The sequence below is a fragment of the Elgaria multicarinata genome, chromosome 14 (assembly GCF_023053635.1).
Source record: "Elgaria multicarinata webbii isolate HBS135686 ecotype San Diego chromosome 14, rElgMul1.1.pri, whole genome shotgun sequence".
NCBI classification, from domain to species: Eukaryota; Metazoa; Chordata; class Lepidosauria; order Squamata; family Anguidae; genus Elgaria; species Elgaria multicarinata.
In genome coordinates, this window is record NC_086184.1 from 16,449,213 (window position 1) to 16,474,908 (window position 25,696).

The following is a 25,696-nucleotide window of genomic DNA, read 5'->3' on the forward strand; positions in this document are numbered from 1 at the left end:
TTATTCGGTAACTTCTTCTGCTGGGACAACTTCCATAAGCATCTGAAGGTGCATAGTGATGGGTTCTGAAATACAGAAGTTGTCATGGTTAAGAGACCTTTAGAAATTGGTTTTGCACTAATACTTATACTTACCATTTCTCCTTTTGCAGATATTTCATGAACCAGAATATTTTCTTATGGCCAAATTAGGAGACATTGATTTGTCCAGAAATTTTGGTTTCCCTAATAGAATGCTCAGTTTTCTACATCTTGTTGCCTCCCATTTTGTAAGGGTACCAGATTGTATATTTAATGCTGATCCCTTCAAGCAGTCTTAAAAATAAATCCTAATTGCATTTTTTTCAATATCAGCATCTCAGGGTTCCAGAAATGGCAAGAAGCCTATTAAAAATCACTAATTGCTTTGGGCCAGCTCATAAAAATTGCACTATTAGGGCAGAGTATCATTCTGTTCCACTGAAACTAGTTCTATTTTGTTCTATTTATGTGATTATTTTTAACTTCTCAAAACAAGTACTGAGTTCAACCATTTTAACATGATGAAATTGCAGGTGGTTATTTGTTGACATGGTGACTGGCGTAGTGAAGGATGACTATCTCTGCCTATATTTCAAAAGTTTTCTGGTAAGTGATTAATTGTGATCTTTGCAACGTGCGAGAGAGCATTTGAAAAACCAGTTGCAACCATCAAAGGATAACTGAGGCTTCATGAGTTGTGTATCAAACTATCTGCAAACTCCATTCTGAACAGACAAAATGGTAAAGAAAAGATGGCCGTTGGATTACTGTGAACAGACCCACTAAGACGTCTAAAATTCTTTTAAAAATATGGGAAGGCTTAAGAATCATCAACATGAAGAAGTGGAAATTGCCAAACAATTTTCTGTAGTTGGAATCTCCAGCAAACAATGTGCTAACAAAGAGCAAGGGACCAATAAATGGAATACACTACAGCAACCTGCCTTTCTACACAGAGACCTGGTTCACATAATCACCACAGCCCACTGGGTTGTGGCTGCGGGCACCAGGTTGACCCTTTACTCTCCCTCTACAGCTCATGCTTGAGCCTAGTGAGGGGGGTTAGTTACCCAACCAACAAGCTACCTTTGCCAGGTTTGGACACCACCACAACCTGCACCAGGCCAGGGTAATTAGGGAAATGAGCCAGCATGCACACAGGTGGTTAACAAGCCATCATAGAATTGATTTGGGCCAGTGAGTCCTGGAAATAAGATTGCCCTCTCTTTTCTGGAATGGTTTATGTACATTTAATTTGTATCTAGCATGTAGCCCTTAAAAGCAGAGGTGGTCGTTTAGGAAAAAAAGGTGACAACCCTACTTGGAAACCACAATTAGTTGCACTGTAGAACTCAAGAATTAAATTTTATTTTAGTGCTCTGTATTAGTCCCGTGGTATTAGCAATAACGCACTATATTGCATCTGTTTCAAAACAAGTGATCTTAAGAGACAATATTCTTAGCTGTCTCCCTTATTGAGCCAAGTTCTTTCTTAATCCTTAGATTGAGTCACTTAATTCCACTCAGATTCATTTATATCATGCGAATGGCCTAAGCATTAATAAATTACTATTACTACATTTATATCATTTCCTCTGAATTATACATCCCACCTGCTCATCCACTTCCTTTCGGAGTACGATTCCTCCAGGCTAAGTGGCCAGGCCCAAATTCTTTTATCACAAAGCCATCTTAGATGGAAGGCAGCCCAAACTAATAATAATATACTCACTTGAGATTTTTTGAGCCCAACTGAATTTAAAGTGGATGAAAAGTACATAAAAGATAAGTCCGCCAAGAATAAACAGCACACAGTACAAATATGCCAGCTCAGGTGCGGTGATAATGGGTGCTAAGACCAACACGACTGAAATTAATGTCACAATGACGGGGATGATAATGGGTACCTGCAAGATCGAGGGAGAAAAATGCAATGATGTGAGAAATTTCAGGTTCCTGGAAGGGATTGGCAGAGCTCTACTCTGGCGCACGAGGCCAAACCAACAGAATGTTTTGTTCAGACACTCAATTTTTGTAGTTTCCCCCATGCTTCTCTTCTGTTTTAACCGTTGTGGCATTGGACATGGCATGCAAATATTACCTGAAGAGCGTATTTCATGTTTATTTATTGCATTTTTACACCACCCAATAGCCGAAGCTCCCTGGGCAGTTCACAAAAATTAAAACCAAAGTATAAAACAAACAATATAAAAACATGATGTAAAATACAATATAAAAGCACAAGCAGGATAAAATCAGCAGTGCAGATATACAAATTTAAAACCGCAAAGTTAAAATTAAATTTCTAGACTGTTAAAATGATGAGAGAATAAAAAGGTCTTCACCTGGCGTCTGAAAGAATATAGTGTAGGTGCCAAGCGAACCTCCTTAAGGAGCTCATTCCACAGCCATGGTGCCACAGCAGAGAAGGCCCTCCTCCTGCTAGCCACCTGACTCACTTCCTTTGGCACGGGCTCACCTGAGCACCCCACATCTGTCAGTTTAAAACCTCTGCATGTTATCTGAGTTACCCTGGTCATGTTTGGGGCTGTCAATTTGATCTTCCGCCATCTGACTCATGAGATAACTGATTATCACGGCCACACATGGGGCCTGTCCAAATGGTATTCTCCAGCTGGAATTCTATCACAGCAAGATATGGAGCAGGTTTAGGTTTTATTTCACAGGATCAGGAGAACTTATGTTCAACTAAATATAGCATCTCCATTCACTCACTACCTTTGCCAAATCTGCCACCTTACCCTGGTAGGTAACCAAGGGTGATGCGAACTCTAACACACTGTGATGGTATAGAAAAAACTAGAACATTTGAACTGCACTAGGAGGAAGAATACTTCAGGGGATGGCACCATAAGGGGAGTATAATTTCTAAGGGCATACTTGGAATTTATGTCTTTGAAGTGACAGTGGAGCAGCCTAAACCCGGGGAGGGGGGGTGTCCAGGTTGACAAAATGAGGCCGTCCCTCTCCAGGCAGCAAATGCTGGAAGGTGGGAGCAAAGTGTTGGAGGAGAGAGCTATGCGCCCTACATCCTGCCCTCCATGCTCCAAAGCCAGTTTGTTGCCTTAGATGCAGTGGAGGAAGCGACCCCACGATGAGCGTTGAAGGTCAGTTGGCTTTGGGAGAGGGAAGGGGCGCCATCTTGTTCCTTGGTTTAGGCACTGACCTGTGTGTGTGGACAATAAAATGGGTCCATTCAGAAGACACCTTAAACCACGGCTTTAACCATCGTGGTTAAGCCAGAAAGCCAGGCTGTGTTCAGAAGACGCCTTAAACCACAGCTTTAACCACAGTAATAAGGCCTTTTGATTTATTCACCATGGTTAAAACCCTGGTTTAAGGCGTCTTCTGAACACAGCCTGGCTTTCTGGCTTAACCACCATGGTTAAAGCCATGGGTTAAGGTGTCTTCTGATCACGGCCAAAGAAGGAAAACTACTCAGTGCATCTGCAGAAGCTCTCTGATATTTTTCACGTGTTTCAAAGATTTTCACAAAGGGCTCTAGACAGATTAAGCCCAGAAACTATATGTGATGAACAGCACTTGAGTAGCAATAAATAAACATGTTTTATTAGACATCCAGTTTAAATGTGTGACTGAAGTTTGGAATTTATAGTGCGTGCGCTAGCAGGAACGCTAGCAACGGCACAAGGAAAAAGCAGGCGCCAGAACATTTGGAAGGCTGGTGGAAGAACTTGCCCTACATGCATGCCCCTCCCCTGCCCCATCCTGTGCCCCTAATTGCCAATGCCATCACCCAAAAAGCATCTGGAGCCATGCAACATCTGCCCAGTGAGGAAATCCTTCTGAGGAATACCTTCTGGTGCAATACTTACCCGGATAGGCCTTTCTAGACTTTTCCTGGTAAAGCGCATGACAATGAGACCCAGTACAGTTAAACCGTAAAATATCCAGACTGCAAAGCTGAAGTAGTTGATGAGTGTATTGATATCTCCTGGGATGACATAAATAATAGCTATTGCACCCTGGAAGCAAAAGAGAGAGATTGCAGGGAGGACATAGATAGAAAATGCAGATTTCACAGTATTGGGAGCCCTCTAAAGTAAGAGCTAATATTAATTGCGCATATGATAGTTTTGATGGAAACCTTTCAAACATTGGCTTTAATTGACATACAGCTTATTTATTTATTTATTTTATTTAAAATATTCATATATTTCCTATCTCTCCTCTCTCATCTCACACTATTGCCCCGCTCGTGCTCTTCGCTCCTCTGATGCCATGTTTCTCGCCTGCCCAAGGGCCTCTACTTCCCTTGCTCGGCTTCGTCCATTTTCTTCTGCTGCCCCTTACGCCTGGAACGCTCTTCCAGAACATTTGAGAACTACAAGTTCAATCGCAGCTTTTAAAGCTCAACTAAAAACTTTTCTTTTTCCTAAAGCTTTTAAAACTTGATGTTGTGCGGACTTTATACTGTTAGTTTTACCCTACCCTGTGCCTGCTTACCCTACCCTGTGCCTGTTGGCATTCTCTTCCCCTCCTTATTGTTTTACTATGATTTTATTAGATTGTAAGCCTATGCGTCAGGGCCTTGCTATTTACTGTTTTACTCTGTACAGCACCATGTACATTGATGGTGCTAAATAAATAAATAAATAAATAAATAAATAAATAAATAAATAATAATATCCCGCCCTATATCACTAAGATCTCAGGGCGGCGTACAGATACCATCACGATTAGTCTCCTCTAGCTTATTTCTAAGTTGCAGTCCTGATGCTTGGTTGGTTCAAGGCCTCCTTAGAGATACCTTTGCATATGTAAAAAAGCAGCATGAAGCCCAAGCTTTCAGAGAAATTAAATCACAGAGCCAGATTTGACGTCGTCATTTTAAGGTGAAAGATCTTATTTCAAAAATCATACTTACGTAAAATATGATGGCAGGTGCTGGGGTTAATCGCTTAATGCTGATGTAAGATAGCACCTTTAACATGTGCCCTTCGCGACCTGCTACATAAACGAGCCTAGGAAAGCAAATTATTTTGGTTAGAGAAAGTTACTCTGATAGAAATGGTGGCAGGCCGCTTGTGCCTGTAATGCTTTGGGGGAAGAGAGAATTTTGGCAGGTGCGAGCCTGTCCTGGTGGGGTAAGAAAAATGGCTCATTTCTTCTCATATACAACTTTTAAGGGTGTCAGAAAACAAAGACCTGTCTACCTTTGCATGGGGCTATGCATTTTGATACGAGAGAGAGTTTGAATTTCAATATAGAACGTGTTTTTATTATGTTATGCAGTAAGGAGGAGAGCATAGGAGGAGCTGAGGAGAGCATAGGAGGAGCTAGCTGCAAGGCCTATGTGGTATGACCAAGAATAAGGTCATAACAGTCCAATGCCAAAGGCATACATATCTGGGAGATGAGGTAGCACTACTAACATCACGTGCACTGTGATTTTACATACACCAGATTATGATTAAGGAGCAGACATGTAGATTATATTTATTCATTTATAGACTGCTGAAGATAGTAAAATGTAGATATATGCAGAAGATAGTAAAATGTTAAATTTACGCCTTGCCCTTCCTGCCCAGCCCTAAGAGAAGCTTACAAGCTTGTAAACTTCAGCCAACTTAAGTCCTAGAAAACTTGCTTTGATTTTTGGAATGGCCCAGAGGTACGGTGTCCTCTTAATGGGAGCATTAAAAATAGCATGAGCTCAAAAAGATCTTCTTGCTCTCTCCATGCTGGACCAGACCAAAAACCTCATATCTCACCCAGCATTTTGTTCCTACAGGAATCGACCAATGCCTATGAAAAGCCCACAAGCAGGACATGGGTGCAAAAACACCCTCCCACTTGTGTTCACCAGCAACTGGGAGTAAGAAACTTTTTTGTCCCAAGTGCCCAGGCTCTATTGGAAACAGAGCAACCTAGTGAAGGCCATCAATCCCCTAGACATATGAAAGCAGAGATGTTTTGCAATGTGAATACTATGGGGAGGGGGTTATCAGACAACTTTAACCTGTGCATTGGAACTCCACCTTGGTAAGTTTTGAGTTTTACCTGCCAGCAGTGAAGCAAGTCCCATTGGCTGCTCCGATGGTAGAAAAAGCCACAAAGAGAGGAACTATCCAAGAAGCCGGATACAGAACCCTGTCCCCAAAGGTCTGCGATGGAAGAAAAAAATGCACATTTTAAAATGCAAAATTAAGAAGTCGGACAGTGAGGCAAGTCGAGACACAGTAATAGTAAAGATGCTTTATTAAAAAGTATGCACTGCTTTTTCAAGAAGCGAATATGTGCTATATTGCTGTCATATCCTCCTCGTCTTTTAGGCTAAATACACATTATTACTCCTATAGTGTACTGGAAGTGGTTCCCCATTACTGTAGCAGTAGCCCGCAGACAGCAGCTTAACCATCTACCTACATCATGGAGTTGGAGAGGAGAGAAATATCATTCTGGCGGAGGGTGTAGGAAAACCTCTGTAGCCACCCCCTACATTTCACCTCCTGGTGAAATTCAGAATGGGTGAGAATTTCATTTTGTTTGGTTTGATTGGAATTTAACAATATCCACTAACTTCTCAAGTTTTAAAAGAACACGAGATTTTAAAAAAAACTGACAGTGGGAGAAAGTGAAACTGACAGATTTATCCAGCCAGGTCTAGGTCTTCGCACGTTTTGTTCTTAAACACCTGGCTTTGAATCCCTGCGTACAACAGCCCAGAGAGGGAGACAAAGTAAATGAAGGGTGCTGCTCTACCTTCTCACTCTGGTCATCGTCTGTACGCTTGCAGAGGGCAGGTGAACAACCAGTGATGGCAAAGAGGAGGAGGAGCAGAGCCAGGAGGCTCCAAGAGTTAACTGTGACCCCCCTGCAGGATGCGTGGGCCTTGGCTGGTGCCCAGTGATACCGACCTCTGATGCTGGCCTTGCACATACTATTCATAACAGGAGGAAAATTCATACTGGCACCAATGGGAGTTTTCCTTCCACAGCAAACATTAAGCACTGGGGGAAGGCATTCTAATGAAGACCACAACAGGGGCAAAACATTAAAGCCCCCTCCCGCATGTCATGGTCCCAATCCAGGTTGCATCCCCCTTCATTTTATTTTTTAAACCCTATGTGTGACAACAATCACATCCAGTTTGGCCCCAAGGCTTACCTCTGAGTAAACATGCTTAGGATTCCCTTGCATACGTATGGAAACATCCCCTCATAAATGTGACAGAGCCTTGGGTTTCTATTAGTTGATACACACACCCCAATTCCTGAAACAAAAGCAACAATTCTTTTTTATCTAGAAACTCCTGGTCATACTCACCACAGCAACAGCTTGAGACTGCAGGAGTTCTGTTGATGTCATAACCGTGAAATAAGAAACATTGATCAGAACGTAACAGACGGTGACTAGTGGGATTCCAATAATAATAGCCAGTGGTAGATTTCTAAATATAAAGATACAATGCTATCAGTATATATGAAGGCTTTCACCTGATTAAAGAAATTTTAGTTGATTTATGGACATTTTCCATCATTGTCATCCCCCTGCTCTGAGCCTTTCTAAGTCACCGCTGCCTTTTAAAAAATCTTATTATGCATTATTATGTATTAATTCTCACTTATTCTCAGTCAGTTTGTGGGCGGGGGGGCAGCATGTCATCCGGCAGAAAGGTGAGATTTTTTTTAAAAAATAAACATTTATTTTTCTGTTATATTTATTTCCTGCCTGTTATCCAGGGAGCCCCACATTGTTCCTCCACTCTAGTTTATCCTTACAACAAACCTGTGAGGTAGCAGAGCTAACAACCCTGGGTGACTTTTGAGCCCAGTGATTGACACAAAGCTAACCCACAATATGCTAACCCACACTCAGTGGTTGACTGTGGGTTGTTGTTGAATCATGGGTTGTTTGTTGAACTGTGGGTTAGCGTGTTGTCTGAACCCAGGACATTTTCTCTAGGGTGGCTTATCTGAACCATTCTGTGCTATGAACCAAAAGCCTGCCTAACAAAGGGTCAGCCAGCCAGCAACGTCACCAGAATATCTGAGATCCAAGCTAGATTTTATCTATTTTATTTACAATATTTATATACCACTTCCCATTCAAGAATTTCAGAACGGTGAACAAATAGAATAAAAATAGGGGAGGGGGGAAACCCATTAAAATATATTTTAAAAAGAAACAAAGAAGGAATACAAGGTTGGTGCCTGTCTGATGTCGAAAGGCAGGGAATTCCATAGGAAGGGGGCCACCACACTGAAGGCTCTTTTTCTGGTGGACTCCAATGGGGCCAAAGGTCCATGTGGAACCACCAGGAGATGTGATTTAATTGTGCAGTGCACTTCATGTACACTTTTTGGTGGGGGCAGGGGAGCAGAATTGGGACCACAAGAGTGGATGTAGATTGGGAGTTCAACCCTTCCATCACTGAGAATTCCAACCCTTCCATCGCTGCTGTGATTCCAATGAACTCCACCAACCCCTCCGCAGGTATTGAAGGCTTTGAATACAAATAGCAGCTTCGGGCTGGGTGATTTTCATCAAAAATCACAGCAGAGAAAGGGTTAATCCTACTGCTCCCAATGCTGATCCCCTCCTCCCATGGCTGTAGTTTACATTACTTCGACGTGGACATTAATTGCATACACACAATTAACATTGCATCTAGTTTGGCCCTAAACAGCTGGATATGATGAGGAATTGGTGTTTCATTGGCATATGTAATATTTTCCATACCTATAAGGATTTTTAAGCTCCTCTGTGATATAATTGAGTTGATTCCTGGAAGAAGAAGAAGAAAACAACAACACCAAAACATGACTTTGCAAGGCTATGATCCTACACATGCTAACTTAGGAGAAAGCCTCATAGAACCCAGTGGGATTTCTTTCCAAATCAACATGCATTGGGCTGCAAGTTACTTATGTTGGTGGTCATAAGTTCACAAGCGTGGCCATGCTGGATCAGACCAATGGTGTCGAGGAAATCAAGATGGGTTGTGCCCACAGCTATAAGAAAATAAACTGCTTTGGCCGTTTCATTATAAATCATAAGATTCATGCTTTCAGCGTACCTAACATGTATTAAGACTGCAACCACTTTCACAACTAACGGTCTATGTTGAAATACATGTCACAGGACTGTGTCTCGACAGAAACAGAGGGTGGAGTGAGATATTTTCAAAGCAAGCTAAACCACAAAAGGGAAACAGATAGATGGATGGTTGCTTAAATGATTGCAATACCCATCTACGTATTGTTTTTCTAGTCTTAGAATTATTTGCACTCTGCACTTGTCTATCATTGGTTACTGTGTTGCAAAACTGTATTGATTGGTGGGAAGGTTCTGCCGTTGTCTCTAAGGGGAACTGACCCTATAAATATGTTAGCCTTTCCTGAAATTAGTAGGCAGTCCTTCAGATCCTCTAGGACAGCCTTCCTCAACCTGGGACGCTCCAGATGTGTTGGACTACAACTCCCAGAATGCCCCAGCCAGCTCTGCTGGCTGGGGCATTCTGGGAGATGCAGTCCAACACAGGAGTTGCCACCTTGCAGCACTTCAGGCTGCTCATAATAAACCTTTCCTAAAATGAGAGAAATTGTGTCTTGAGAGTCTTTGACCACCACTCAGCGAACAAAGGGTTCCTCCACAATGGCCTTCCAGCATTCTGTTCACACGGTGGCCAGCCAGGTGTCCCAATGTGAAGTCCACAAGCAGAATATGAGTGCCTCAGCACCTTCCTGCTTATATTCCCCAGCAACTGGTCTTTAGAGACACATTATTTCTGATACTAGAGGTAAGATATAACAATCATGACTAGTAGTTGTGTGGTCGTACATCTTGGGATGGCTCTAGGTTTAATCATGCTTAGAGTAGACACACTGAAACCAACGGGACTTAAGTTTGTCATTTCATTTATTATATTTCTATCCCGTCCCATATCCAAAGCTTTCTGGGTGGTTCACAAAACACTAACATGGGAAGAGAAAAACCCTCTCAATGGGGTCTTAGTCAGAAATCTCAACCACACATTCTCCAATCAGGAAGGAAAAAATAAACATTTATCATCAAAAGAGCTTTTGCAGAGATAGAAGAGAATCAGAGGCTATATTAAACGGAAAACTAACCTAAGCTTTTACATAATCTAACCTCCTACCTGTCAATCACCAAAGAATGCTAGGAAGGGAGCCAGCATCCAGAACAGTAACACAAGGAGCACAGGGCTAGCCAAAAGAAGAGTCACCCACACACCCCTTGTGATTTGCCAGTCAAGTGGAAATCAGGTACACAGGCACCTGATTAGGCTGGAATAAGAAACAGCCCAGTTGCTCATTAGAAGAAGAATTCTTGGATGATTGTCTTAAAGGAGAATTAATAGAAGAACTCAGGCATGGGAAGGTTGCCCCACACCACTGTTACTATAAGTCAAACAGAAACACAGTACATCTCTCCATAGTGGGAAAGATTGTGTCCTGTGCATTTGCCCAGTGTGCTGTTCAGGCACTAAGTGTTGACGGGCAAATTCAAGGCCTCTGCTCTCCTTTCTTATTATAGCTCTGTATCTTTAAACTGGGCTATGACTAGACAGCCCTTCAAACAGAGGACCGTCCTCTGAAAAGTAGGAGACCTGGCCATCCTAAGAGCATTCAGTTTAGGGCAGCCATTTATGTATCTCCACAAAAGAACAAATGGATCACCCATGGAGGGGACAAAAGAGGATGCAGATTTGCATGAAACTCTGCATAGATGCAAATATAGAAATAAATACTATTCTTTAATTTAAATAGAAATATGATACATTTCACCATAATCAGGAGGACTGAGCAAGTGATCTGTGTACCTCCTGAGTCTGTTGTCCAGGGGAAACGTCAAGGCCCCCTGTCCTCTCAGGCTTGGACTGAACATGCCATTAAATAGAGGATGACTTCAAATAGAGGGCTGTCCACTGTGAAGTAAGTCACATGGACCGCTTACTACAGGCTGATGGATCTGATGTTGGTGGGGAAGTGAATCTGTTCTGGGTTTCAGTCATAACCAGTCAGAACTCTAAAGGAGTTATCCTTTAGAGTTCTGACTCTTTCTGACTGAAACCCAGAGTGGGTTCACCACCCCACTGATAGTGGAGCCACCAACCTCCACTGCCTGCAGCCTGGAGTTGTACACCTGCAAGAATTGCACCCTTAACCAATTCTGAGCGCTTTTTGAATTTCCAGAAATTATTCTAGTTACTGTACATCCATCAGTTACACAATCTGTGCTCCTGTGTCAGAAATATCTAGCTACAGAGATGATGACAGCAAACTCATTTTAGGCTTTAGGTTTAGAATAGAATAATTCTATTTTAAGATCCACCCTCTGACTCATACTGGACGGACTTCCGAGCCATCAACCTCCACCTTTCCTCTTCTTTCCCCACATCAGCAATATTGGATGCGAAATGCCGGCACTTATATAAGATTCAGTTCTGTGTGTCTGAAATCAAGCCAGCCAGACAGGTACTTATGAAAATGCATATTGATGTCCCACAAACTAAGCACGTGGCCTGTGGCCTGTGTGCTCTCAGTGCTGCATGGCTAGCTCAGATGGAAAGCTCTCTATATAAGAGCCAACAATCTCCGGAGCAAGTAAATTGCATGGAAATAATGGCGGCCTTCTCAATTTGGCTAACTCAACAACAGTCATATTTGGTGCTCGATGCAAGTTACAGATATTGGTGAGAAGACACCTGAAAGCAGCAACCAGCAAGCTAGAAGCTGCACGTGAATGTCTCCATTATGTGGTACTTACACCATTATTTGTGGTGCACAGTTATTTATATAATTTAAAGAAATAATTTTATATATATAATCCTGGTGGACACATACACACAACCCGAGAGAAAAAAGAAAAAGCAATTCCATGTGCAATTCCTGGCAGATGGAAAGCAAGACTAAGGCATGGTCTGATGGCCCATAGTGTGGATTCCCCCCTCCGAGGTCAGAGACTTCGAAAGGGGGAGTTGGAGATCTGATCCCCCTGACCCACCCCCTTGCAGCCTGCATGGAATGAACCACACCTGTTGTCCTCCAAGGTTGGAAAGGTGAACTTGGCGTGGGGTGGGGGGGGGGAAGGGGGCATTTTGGTGGGTAGGGAGGGGAGGAGACCAGAGAGGACAGGATACGAGCTATCCTGATGGCGCCTCTGCAGCCCCCTTCCCTCCCCTTTTGAAGTGCCATTGCTAGACAGGCCAAAAAAAAAAGCCCATCTAGCAAAAACTGCATGGCAGGACGACGTGAGGCAAGATCACTTCCACTGCAGCTCCCACCCGGCGTTGGATGATCGGAAACCTCCTAATTGAGGGCACGATTAATAGGACTGCACCCTTAATGCATCCTCACTTATTGCAGTCACAACCAGCATGAGGGGGTGCCATTGTTGGGCATCTGCTAAGGCCTACTTCTGAGCAGAGGGCTCACTGCCAGACCATAGCAACATAGGAAGCTGCCTTCCTAAAACAGACCCTTGTTCCGTCTAGCCCCAGTATTATTGACACTGACTGGCAGTGGCTCTCTGAGGTTTCATGCAGGATTCTTTCCCAGCCTTACCCAGAGAAGCTGGGAATTGAACTTGGGGCTTTTTGCATGCAAAGCAGGTGCTCTACCGCTGAGCTACTGCCCTCCCGCTCCTCCTCCTTGCAGTCACTGCCTGTTCACCTGCTCTCCCCGAGCATCTGGGACGGGACGAGAGGAAGGAGATGGAGGACCAACCTGCACTTGCCTTAGCCTCTCCCTCTAGGTGGCCATAAGGATTAGGGCAGGAGTCACAGGACAACACTGACTGAAGCGGCTAAGAAGGATGCTTCGTTTTGGGATTCTACAGAAATATGTGCCTTGAGGACAAAATAAGGGCCCTGCCGGATCAGAGATGGGGTCAGTCAAGTGCAGTATGCTGTTAATCTAGTGGGCATCACCACATCTTGTGGCTGTGAGTTCCATAAGTAAAAGGTGTACAAAAGTGGACAGGACTTTGGTTTCCTTTCATATCTATGAATCATGAAAGCTTTTAAGATCAACTCTTAGAGATTAAAACTGGGTATAAGCAGTTATACTTTAACTGTGAATGACAGTAATAAAAACATGTTACCATCCATCATATGCCCAAAGTCCATTATAAAATGCCAGGCTGATCGCACCCACAGAAAGCGGGGGGCCATCAAAGGAATTTGTAAAGTTCTGTGTATTTCCTGAAAAACAAACAAAAATTATATTAACATTTTGTGCTTCCGATGAACTGGGATCTAGTCCATGGAAACTTCAACATAGTACATTTATTACTCTTTAAAATGCCACAAGACTCATTGTTGTTTTTATACCAATCCTATCATTGTCCGTAAGCAGTGATTTCAATATGTTTGCATGCGGGGTGGGGTGGGGTGTCTCCTTAGGATTGCTATTTTGTTGTGCATGTCCCGCACCCCACCATCACAGAACATAACCAAATGTCCATATAGTCCAACATTCTGTTCACACAGTGGTCAACCAGCTGCCCTCAACAAACCATATCTCTATATTTCAATTCACTGATTTTTCAGTGGCATAAAATTAAATGGGGGCAATGCACTAGCTACACATACTAAGAATGGTGCACTTAAAGTTATTTAGGTTGCATTTCTATGCATGTTTAGTCATAACAACCAGCTGGTGAATGCTCATTCTGCCGAGTTTGGCCCTAGACTGCCCTAAAGGCATACCCTGCAGTCTTGACTGCATGTCAAAGACATAACCCCCTTTGTGTAAAATAAATAAAGGAAAAAAGAGGAATAGTGTCTGTTGATAACAATGCTGTAGATTTCATTCACAGTTATTTTGAAGGAAGGCTTTCCCTGTATCCCTTTCAGAACCTTCATCAGAGGCCCTGCCTTCTGAGCTTAGCTGGATGGGTGACCAGATAAAAGGCCTTTTCACTGGTGGCACCCCAATTACGCAACACATTCCTCAGAGGTACGTGGTTTGCATATACCCTATTCACTTTTAGGCACCAGGATCCCTTCTACACGAGGCATTTATTGTGCACTCATGATTCTTCACTTATGGTAGTTTGCGGGGTGCTTTGCATGATGTCGTCATCCTCCAGGGCCTCTCCCATTCTTTGCAACCTGTGTGTGTGTGTGTGTGTTTTAATCAGGAAAAGCCTGGTATATCTAAGAATGGTGGAATGAAACCCTAGTGTAATTGCACAATTCTGCGATACCACAGCACCACCTAGAGTTTATGTAACGGCTCGTATAGAAAGGCAGGGCAGGAAAAACCCTGGGGGATAAACATTTGTAGAGGATCGGATCTTTATCCCACAAAGAATCCAGAAGCAAAAGAAAAACCCAAGGTAAAAACATTCCTATTTTCACAGCCTTTTAATTAAATTATTTATTTTGCTCATTGACTCTCCTGATTATGTTGATGCTATGTTGTTTTGATTCATTTTGCTTTTATTGCTGTTATACTTTATTATGATTGGATGACTTAATCGTTGTTGTTAACGTCCTTGGACTTTAGTATGCTGAAAAGTGGCATACGTATTCTTTAAGTACAGTCCAATCTTTTTATTCTTGTTTTGATGCGTGATTTTCATTAATTTTATGCTGTATTTTAAAACAAGTTAGAATAAAATGCGACTTTAAAAAAGTGTGTTATGTTTAACGTACAATATGAAGTACTTTCAATTTATTTACAAGGAAGATGGTATTAAAATTATCAACAAATGTGCCCCAAAAGAAAGCAACTCCCACGAAACTAAAAATCCAGTCTTTACAGGAACAGTTGTTATACTATATAGAGAGAGTATGTAACGAAGACAGAATGTACCTTTGGCTAGGAGAACAATGCCACTTATAATGATAATTACAACAATTACCATTTTAGCAGCAGTGAAAAAATTCTGAACGTAGCTTGCCAATTTCACGCTCAGCGAATTCACAAGAGTAATGATCACTAAGAGAAGGGAAAGAACAGAGATGCATTAGAATGAATGCATGCACCAATATTTTCCTGATTTTAAGTCCAGCGTAAAAATGGGGTTGCTTCCAATCAAGGCTTTTACTGTGCAATTGCCCTGCTTCGTTCGTGGAATTTTACAGGTTACATGTCCAGTCATTGTCAGCTTCCATCTGCAACCTTCCCGTGTTTTCCTGCTGCTGCTTCCATCTTTTTTCTTTCTTTCTTTCTTATCAATGAAAATCGGACTCAGAGAGGGGGGAAAGGGCGTGTTCCAGTGGGTGGGGAGGAGAGGACACTGGAGAGGTCAAGGTAGTATTTATACTAAGTGTCCTCCAGCCTCCTTCCGTCCTCCTCCAAAGCACCCTTGCTAGATGGCCTGAAAAGCCCATGTAGCAAAAATAAATGAGATCAGATGATGGGGAGGCAAAGTTTTTCCTCTGCTGCTCTTCTTGCCCTCCAGCTTCTGCCTGGTAGGACATAGTAATCTCAGAAGACTCCAGGTTTGGAGGCTTCCACGCACTAAGGGCGCAGTCCATAGGATTCCGCCCTAACACATTCTGCCAGCTAACTTGTTTTCGTCTGCAGAGGCCACCAGTGAGGGAGGAAGCAGCAGCCAGGCACCTCTCCACCGTGCCTGGGTCCAGCTCCAGCTGAGAGCCCCCTCCCTCCTGCTACCAACTGTCTCTGCAGAGGCCACCAGTGAGGGAGGAAGCAGCAGCCAGGCACCTCTCCACCGTGCCTGGGTCCAGCTCCAGCTGAGAGCCCCCTCCCTCCTGCTACCAACTGTCTCTGGAGAGGCCACCAGTGAGGGAGGAAGCAGCAGCCAGGCACCTCTCCACCGTGCCTGGGTCCAGCTCCAGCTGAGAGCCCCCTCCCTCCTGCTACCAACTGTCTCTGCAGAGGCCACCAGTGAGGGAGGAAGCAGCAGCCAGGCACCTCTCCACCGTGCCTGGGTCCAGCTCCAGCTGAGAGCCCCCTCCTTCCTGCTACCAACTGTCGCTGCAGAGGCCACCAGTGAGGGAGGAAGCAGCAGCCAGGCACCTCTCCACCGTGCCTGGGTCCAGCTCCAGCTGAGAGCCCCCTCCCTCCTGCTACCAACTGTCTCTGCAGAGGCCACCAGTGAGGGAGGAAGCAGCAGCCAGGCACCTCTCCACCGTGCCTGGGTCCAGCTCCAGCTGAGAGCCCCCTCCCTCCTGCTACCAACTGTCTCTGGAGAGGCCACCAGTGAGGGAGGAAGCAGCAGCCAGGCACCTCTCCACCGTGCCTGGGTCCAGCTCCAGCTGAGAGCCCCCTCCCTCCTGCTACCAACTGTCTCTGGAGAGGCCACCAGTGAGGGAGGAAGCAGCAGCCAGGCACCTCTCCACCGTGCCTGGGTCCAGCTCCAGCTGAGAGCCCCCTCCCTCCTGCTACCAACTGTCTCTGGAGAGGCCACCAGTGAGGGAGGAAGCAGCAGCCAGGCACCTCTCCACCGTGCCTGGGTCCAGCTCCAGCTGAGAGCCCCCTCCCTCCTGCTACCAACTGTCTCTGCAGAGGCCACCAGTGAGGGAGGAAGCAGCAGCCAGGCACCTCTCCACCGTGCCTGGGTCCAGCTCCAGCTGAGAGCCCCCTCCTTCCTGCTACCAACTGTCGCTGCAGAGGCCACCAGTGAGAGAGGAAGCAGCAGCCAGGCACCTCTCCACCGTGCCTGGGTCCAGCTCCAGCTCAGAGCCCCCTCCCTCCTGCTGTCACCTGTAACTGCTGAACTTTCCATCTAAGATTGTAGTGCCTGAATTTGCTTTCCTTTCCTCCTCCTCCTCTTCCTCCCAATCCCCTTTCCTTTTGTGTCATGTCTTTTAGATTGTAAGCCTGTGGGCAGGGACTGTCAAGAAATACTTTTGTAAGCCGCCGTGAGAGCCTTTTTTGGCTGAATGGCGGCATAAAAATCCTTATAAATAATAAAATAAATAATAAATAAATACTCACCAATGGCTACTGTCGCCAGACACTTGATGACAGGTACGGGAGGGTCACATCCTGGATAAAACGGAGCCGACACGTACTCCGCAAAGCTGAGGCAAATGATGGCAAAGGAACTGGGCTTGATGACTATTAGACTGGACCAAGAAAACAAGTACGCAGGTATCGGGCCAAAGGCTTCCATAAGGTACGGATATTCGCCTCCTGATTTTGTTATCATTGTGCCAAGTTCGGCAAAACATAGCGCCCCTGAGGAAAGAAGAAGTGGAGTGTGAAAAAAAAGGACCTCTGTGCTATCGTTGCCACAGTAGCTGTGCTACTACTAATCTCTATTTCAATATGGCTTTACTTGTAAGGTGCACCAGATTCTATGGGGCCCTGGTAATTCAGTCACTCATAATGGTTCTGTTTCCAATTAAGTGTTAATTTAACACTTCCACATACCTCTCACCTAGTGCTTCTGTAATCACGAAATCACTATCATTTTTGAGTTGCTATGGAAATGCTGTCTGCTCCCCCATGATCACATCTCTTCCATTTATGAGTAGTGCAGTTGTGCTACTATCAAGCAGTCCTATTGGGCAGTGCCCATGAAACACTACTGATCAGGGGCTACAATATAAAAGGCAGTGAGGAGAGGTGATTTTTAGGGTCAGGTTTCATGAATTTGCATTATTATGTTTTTGTTTATATCTCATCCTTCCTTCCTTCCTTCCTTCCTTCCTGAGGTTCAAAATGGCTCACGTGGCATTTCCCCCTCGTATTATGCTTATTTAGTTATTTATAGAACTTTTTATGACACTTTTCAGGGCAAAGCCCATGGAAAACAACTGACAAAAAGATAATTAGCTTTGTATATGCAGCAGGATAATGTAGCTTCTTCTTCGTGGTCTCTGTGCATCACACATATGGGCTCTGCGCCTGCGTGGAGTCTCGTTCGGGAAGTTTCTATAGCTGATAGAGATTTTGGAAGGAACCTGCCCCCAACATTCCACTGCACATACCTAGGAGGGTCCCTGCCTAACTCCTCAGCTCCTTTTCGACCAATTTACTTGCAGTCTTTTCAGCCCAGGACCCCCCATGATCTTCCTTTCATGCATCTACTTCTGATCTATTCTGTCATGTACATCCACCAAAGCTATTCCCAACCCATATGCCTTCTCTCACCTTGGCCCTTCCTACCTCCTTGGATAATGCTCTGTCTCTGTCTGTGAAACATTGCTCTAACGGTAAAAAGATGTTAGAATTGGAGCAACCCTTGCTCTCAGATATACTATCTTAACTTTCTGTTCTCCAGAGCCCTTTTGATCTACACGACAGGCAGTGATTCATCAACTAGCAGAACTGGATCTTAGCATAAGGAGAGTCTGCTGTTTCCTCTCCCTCTGACGGCCTCAGCCATCAACAACCTTGTGAGTAGGTGGGGCTTAGTGACCGGCACAAGGGTATTTTCTACCCGAGGTATTTATTGTGTGCTTGTCATTCCCTACTCATGGTTGCTTACAGGTTCTTGAGATGCTGCCGCGACCCTCCAGATTCGCTTCTGTATCCAAAAAGCACTTTCGGCAAGTTTTTTTAGAGCAGTGAAAATGCGGCATTTAATTGTAAAACCCAAAGAAAACTGTTTTTTTTTCCCACTTCTGTGTTTGTGCTGTTCTGCTACACCACCATGCCACTTACAGGGTATGTAGAAGAAAAGTAGGAAAGGAAACGTTCTAGTATTCAAATCTCAATTCTGCAATGAAACTGCACATTAACAACTGATTAACAGATTTGTGTAGAAAAGCTCAAGGTCACTTAAAGAGCTTCATGGATGAGTGGGGATTTGAACCCAGGTTTTACCAATCCTAATCTGACAATCTAACCACTACACCACACTGGCACACACATACACCTCTTGGTTTCTCATCATGTGATGATTTGCAGTGAAGAACCAGAAGCCAGAGGTACGAAAGGTAGTTGAATGTTTGGTGAGGTGAGTATTTTCTGTTATTTGTTCTGCTGTGTTGAATATGCTAATTTTGAAGCAAAGTGCTGGATGAAATAGAACATAAGAAGTGATTTATATTTTGGATTTTGTAATGAAAAGAGTTAGAAACACAGGAGATGAATTACCTAATGTTGCAAGCACTCCGCAGGCTGCCCAGATGATTAAGCAAGGCCCAACCGCTCCAACGTTAGCCAGTACCGACTTGGGGGAAATAAAGATCCCGGAACCTATCACAGTACCGACAATGACACAAATTCCACTGATCAGACCCACCTTGGAAAGAAAATGGAGGTAAGTGAGTTTAACAGTGGTTTGGTTATTCTAATTCAGAGATGGGGAACTGGTGTTTTGGACTCCCACTAACATCAGTCCCAGCCAGCATGGCCAATGGTTGGTGATGGTGGGAGTTGTAGTCCAAAAGGGACACTGGTTCCTCGCTCCTGTTCTAATATTTTATAATTTATATACAATATCATGAGAACATGTGTGAGTCTTTCTTCACAAGGCATTTATTGTGCATTCATGATTCCTCACTCACAGTAGTTTGCTGGTGCTTTACATGACACCGTCATCCTCCAGGGTTTCTCCCGTGCTTTGCAACCATTATAGCAGGTTGCTGTTGTTGTTTTCGAAGGATGAATGTCTGACATTTCTGTGAATGGCAGCATGAAACCCTGGTGTATTTGCACCATTCTGCTATACCACATCACCACCTAGTGGTTGTGTAATGGAACATATAGAAAGGCAGGGAAAGGAGAAGCCCCAGGGAAAAAAACACATGTAAAGGAGCAGATCTTAATCCCACAAAGAATCTGGAAGCAGAAGCCTCAGTGTATTGGATTTGCTTAGGAAGAATGGTGAAGCTTCATGTGTGAATTTACACAGAGTCATATGCAGTGTCTAGTAGCATATGTATAATTTAGTTGATCAGTTGGCAACTAATATGAAGTTAAAGCTCATTTTTATAACTGCAGAGTGAAGGTCAGAGCTTTTTTAAGTTTTTTTTTTTAATTATTTATTACTACATAAAATACAAACCAACATAACAATTAACATACTAATACACCAAATTACTTGAATATACAATTGTTAACACATAATGCTTTATCATAACATAATCCAAAATAATTCAACAAATAACAAGTGCTCCCCCTTCCCTCCGGGATCATTCCTGTTTCCAAAATCTTAACACCTCTTCTGCTGGTGGTTTCCCACTTCCCTTAAAAAACACAAATATTAGGAACTGCTTCCAAATTTCCTCAAAATCATTCGTTTTTGCTATACCTTTTCTCACTTTTATGTTACATGTTAATTTATCATTAATAGCAATCTCCCATACTTCTTTATACCACTCTTCAATACAATAATCACCTTGAATCTTTCAGTTCCTAGCTACAATCAACCTTGCTGTAGTCAGCAAATTCGTTATCAATTCCTTGATTTCTTTACTACATTTAAAATCTTCAAGTAGTGAGAGTAATGCAACTCTTGGTGTTTCTTCTATTTTCATTCCAACAATTTCTTCAGTCTCAGAGAACACCATCTTCCACAACTTTTGCACATATTTACATTCCCACCACATATGTAAATACGTTCCTTTTCCCCCACATCCTCTCCAACAATTTGCTGAATGCTGATTATTTATCTTATTTAATCTAACCGGGGTTAGATACCACCTCCATATAATTTTATAATAATTCTCCTTTATTCTCACTGACATATTTCTCAACACTCTTTGTCTCCATAGTCCTTCCCAACTCTGCTGTCCTATCTGTACCTTCAGATCTGTCTCAGGTCAGAGCTTTTTAATGTTAGCCAAAGTTAGAAAATGCAAAGTAGCTGTCTTGCACAGTTCATAACTTTTTGGGGGGTGATAAGAATGTTTCTGTTCCTACTGTGAGAAACCATATTTCCTGCCAAGTAATTAAGGCTTTCCCCCCTTTCTCCTCCTGGGCAGATTGGCCTGCTACTTGTTCTCACCTGAGAGGGGGAAGTGAGCTCTTGGAAAACACCAAATGCTTTGAGGGAACCCGAGCAACACCAACTGAAGGGATTTGTGATCTACTGATTGAGGGACATGTGTAAGCTTTTCTTACCTGCCCCCATTTACTATCAATAAACTATATCCTTCTTTCATACAAGTGGACTTGAGTCATATGGGTACCCAGATCTATTTAGAGTGGGTCCTGGCTGGATCAGGCCCCAGGTTTAAGACACTTGGTAAAGTGGTGGGTTAAAAGACTCATGTTGAAAATCCGTTACACAGAAATTCTCCTAAGGAGATCATGAAGACAAGTGACCATGTTTATAGAGGAAAGACAGCTTTACACAACAGCTGTCATCCTTCTTAGGAACTCATGTCGCCGAAGAACAAATCTGTGGATTTTAGGATGTGCTGTTGAAGTGGGAGATGTTGCTGCTTAAGACTCTGGGCTCGGCCAGCCCGAGCTACTTTCATACCCGAGGAAGGAATGTGCAGTAATAAATGCTCTGTCCTTAACACGACAGTTTCTTTGCGTTCAGTGCCAAAGAAATGGCTTTCATTACTAATTTTAAGCCTGGCGAACGGCAGTGCTGAGAACACAAACAGCTTAGCCGTTTATCGCCATTAACAGGTAAGGTAATACCAGAAACAACTTGTGCTACAATGCAAACATTAACCAAACATTCCACAAAACAGAAGCTTCACCAGGCTCCGTGATTATCTCCACATTTAGCCAACCGGCACTCTACTAATTCATTCAGGTGCCAACACAACAGGACACTTGGCTTGCCTGTATGGAGCATTAAAACTGGACCTGCTAGCTTGATAATTGGCTGTTCTTGCAAAATGGCATGTATCAAGGGTGTTCGGGCCTCCCAGCAGGGGTGAGAATGTGTCTAAGGATGTAACTTGGTAAGCTTACCAAGCAGAGGTGACTCCAGATGATTGAAAGCAGGGGCAATATGCCTGCAGTGCCCCCGAAGCCCTCCTCCTCACTTGTGACCGCTGCCCATTTGCCTGCCATTTGCTCTGCGCTGAATCCACACAACCACCAAGAGGGAGAGCACAAGGGAAGTGGCGGTTGCTGAGCTATCTCCTCACTCTTGGCCCTGTTTGCACACTTGGAGATAGTGGTGCATCTCAGTAACTTTCGGCCCTGGACTTAATAGCCTTTTAGATGGGAAGGTGTATTACTTCAATTGTGAAGCACACAACTCACAGTTCTCCTCTTCTCCCCACCCCCAACTGTTTTACAGTTGCTTCTGCATCATTGCTTCACTAAAACAACAACAAAAGTATTCGCCAAGCCTGAGTTTGAAAACAAAACAAAAATAACTCTAAGCAGGCACAGTTTTGCATTTTAGACTCAGATCGCAGCAGCATCATTGTGACTACAGGAACAAAACGGAGTTTGCTTCTGCTGTTCTGATGCCCTCATGACTTGCCACTCCCTGTGTGGTCATCTGGAGCCCCTGGGCTTCAGACCCAAGGTTCAGGGCTATCTGCACCACTGCTTGGAGAGGGCAGCGAGGAGGTGTCAAGAGGCTCTTGGAGATGGCAATGGGCCCCCTTCACTACTGCGGGCCTCTGCAGCTGCCCAGCAATGACAACCGTGATGCCAGCCGTGATACGAAGAGCCAAACTGGACTCAACTATTATGATTATGATTAGTTACATTTCTATACCACTCCATAGCCAAAGCTCTCTGGGCAGTTTACATAAGATTAAAAACAACTAAAAACAATATACAGAAACATGCAACATCACAAAAACATGTATCTAAAAACCAACTATAAACAACTATAAAAAATAGATCCAGGATCAATGAAGCTCAACACATCTTGCTAAATGCCTGGGAAAAGAGAAAAGTTTTAACCTGGAGCCAAAAAGATAGCAATGCTGGTGCCAGTAGGATCTTCTGCAGGTGTTGTATAGCTAGATAGCAGCTTCGGTTAGCTTGGGAAGCGGTGCACTGAGAAAGGGTGTTTAACCCTTCCTCTCGTGCCTTTTTCTCAATATAACCACCACCATCCCAAATCTGCTATTAGTTCCACAGGGGTAAAAGACAAGAACAGCATCTATACTTGTATTGCTCTTCTCCAACAGAACTAATGACAGACCCAAGAGAAAGGGTGGAATTTACATCAGGGAAAAGATCTTCAGGACAAATTAACCAAACAAAAACTGCAAGTGAGCCCTAATCTTGGATCTTCTACATTGCAACTGATTTTGCCCTGAGTCCCATTGAACACAACAAGACTTTCTTCCAAGGATCAGGACGCAACGCTCAAGGATGAATTCCCACTTTGTGCATGGCCAGTTGAAAAAGTTAAGCCCTGTTAACCGCACTGATTTCACTGGGAGTGTCATCAGATGGGGGGGGGGGGTTGCGTTTCCTTACCATCGCTTCCCCTGCAGGGAAGAAAGAGGAAGTAAATAATGACCACAAGGGCAATTCAGTGGCCGTTTTTATCCTGCACACAGCAGGAAATAGGGGCACATTTCACTACAGCTGAAAAAGTCTGATTTTCTGGGTCTTTTTTTGTGATTGGAAAACGAGTAGAGGGAGCGGGAGACGTGTGGGAGGTGGACAGCATTGTGAAAAGGACCAGTGAAAAAACGTGAGTAGCCAGTAATGAGCGTGCGATAAAACACTCGTCTGCTGATGCTCTGGGTTTAAACATGCCTCACTCTATTGCATTGTAGTAGGGATAAGCCATAAAACAGCCAAACCAGTTACCCACCAGATGCATTGGACTACAACACCCACCATCCCCAGCCAGCATGCAAACATCTGGAGGGCACCAGGTTGGGGAAGGCTGCCATAAGCTGTGCAAGCCCGTATGTGATAGGGACAGGGAAAGGGAGCCACAGTTTTGCTGTGGCTGCGTGGCACTGTGCACTGCCTCTTTGCATACCTGCATCTCCCCTTCACACTTTATGCAGAATCATTCATGGTGGCATACACCAGTGTACACGCAGCAAGCTCAGACGGCAGCATACAGCATACACAGGGCAAGCTCTCAACTCCATTTTTTGTAAATAAACCCAAATATTACAGAAACACCTTTAAGGCAGAAGTAAAAGTCATAAGAATATAAGAAGAGCCCCAATGCTGGATCAAACCAAGGGTCCATCTAGTCCAGCACTCTGTTCACACAGTGGCCAGCCAGCCATCGGCCAGGTTTGAACAAGCAGGACATGGTGCAACAGCACCCTCCCACCCAAGTTTCCCAGCAACTGATGCACACAGGCTTACTGGAATACTGGATATAGCACACAACCATCAGGGCTAGTAGCCATTGATAGCCTTCAGCTCCAGGAATTTATCCAACCCCCTTTTAAAGCCATCCAAATGGGTGGTAGTGAGTTCCATAATTTCACTATGCGCTGTGTGAAGAAGTACTTCCTTTTATTTGTCCTGGATCTCCCACCAATCAGCTTCATGGGACGACCTCGGGAGAGGGGGAGAAAAATGTCTCCCTATCCACATTCTCCATACTATGCATAATTTTGTACACCTCTATCATGTCTCCCCTTAGCCTCCTTTTTTCCAAGCTAAACAATCCCAGCTGATGTAACCTTCCCTCATAGGGGAGATGCTCCAGCCCCTTTTTGTGAACCGCCCAGAGAGCTCCGGCTATTGGGCGGTATAGAAATGTAATAAATAAATAAATAAATAATCATTTTAGTTGCCCTTTTCTGCACTCCAGTCAGTCATGAGCTGTCCTTCTAAACTGAATCAAAGCCAGGTCAGTGTGGCCCCCAGAACATTTCACTGACTGGGGAAGGAGGCATGCCCATAATATTATTATCTGCTAAGGGCACAATCTGTTATTTATTTATTTTAGCACTTTTATCCTGCCCTTTAGCCAAAAAGAGCCTCATGTGGCGCAGAGCGGTAAAGCAGCAGTTTCTGCAGCTGAAACTCTCCCCACGGCCTGAGTTCGATCCCAGCGGAAGCTGGTTTCAGGCAGCCGGCTTGGGTCGACTCAGCCTTCCATCCTCCTGAGGTAGGTAAAATGAGTACCCAGTTAGCTGGGGGAAAGATAATCACGGCCGGGGAAGGCAACGGCAAACCACCCTGCTGTAAGGCCTGCCAAGAAAACGTCAGCGAAAGCTGGCGTCCCTCCAAGAGTCAGTAATGACTCAGTGCTTGCATGAGAGGTTCCTTTCCTTTCCTTTCCTTTAGCCAAAAAAGGTTCTCAAGGCCGCTTACAGAAATGTTTCTTAAGACAGTCCCTGTCCACAGGCTTACAATGTAAAATACGTGTCGGGAAAAGGAAAGGGAAGGGGGGGCATAGGGGGATTCAGACACTAGATTCTTAGTTGCATCTGCTTCCTCTCCCTCTCTCTCTAATAGCCTCATACAGGTCCAAGCATGATGGAGAGGTGCCTGGCTGCTGCTTCCTTTCCCTCTGATGGCCTCATCAGCAACAAATCCTATACATGTTTGGACAGAAAAAAAGTCCTTCGACTCTCAACATTCCCCAGACTGCACTTTTTTTCCTGTCTAAACATGCATAGGATTGCACATTGATTATGACTTGCAAAGCAGCAACTGAGAAAAATTAGTTTATACACAAACCATTTCGAAAGTGTTTGAGCCACAACGTTAAAATAAAATAAAATACAAAATTCAGTTGTAAAAGATAATATATCGCAATAGCCTTGCCTCTTTCTGTAGATTCGTGGATTTAGGTTTCTTGCCCTCCTTGCCAGATTGTTCATCAGGTCCTAAGTCTGAACTTTGATTCCTGTGTCTTACGCTTTCATCATCCAT

The 25,696-nt window shown here is 44.0% G+C and overlaps 1 protein-coding gene across 1 annotated transcript; it reads right to left on the reverse strand.

Moving 5' to 3' along the window:
- Positions 1-25,696, reverse strand: SLC7A9 (solute carrier family 7 member 9). The gene is made up of 12 exons (XM_063140923.1): positions 25,589-25,696; positions 19,055-19,202; positions 16,946-17,188; positions 14,852-14,977; positions 13,134-13,233; positions 8,748-8,792; positions 7,332-7,455; positions 6,066-6,169; positions 4,930-5,026; positions 3,878-4,027; positions 1,753-1,927; positions 1-65 (listed from the first exon to the last, which is right to left on the reverse strand). Exons 1-12 carry the CDS (start codon positions 25,694-25,696, stop codon positions 1-3), a joined length of 1,485 nt encoding a protein of 494 aa, XP_062996993.1.

What these genes read in the sequence shown, in the direction of transcription:
- SLC7A9 (XM_063140923.1), bottom strand. Translation starts at nt 25,696, where the DNA reads ATGGATGATGAAAGCGTAAGACACAGGAATCAAAGTTCAGACTTAGGA. An exon ending in CATTGTTCTCCTAGCCAAAG is followed by an intron (nt 13,234 to 14,851) that starts GTACATTCTGTC and finishes TTTGTTTTTCAG; the next exon opens with GAAATACACAGAACTTTACA. An exon ending in CACCTGCCATCATATTTTAC is followed by an intron (nt 4,028 to 4,929) that starts GTAAGTATGATT and finishes TTTTGCTTCCAG; the next exon opens with GGTGCAATAGCTATTATTTA.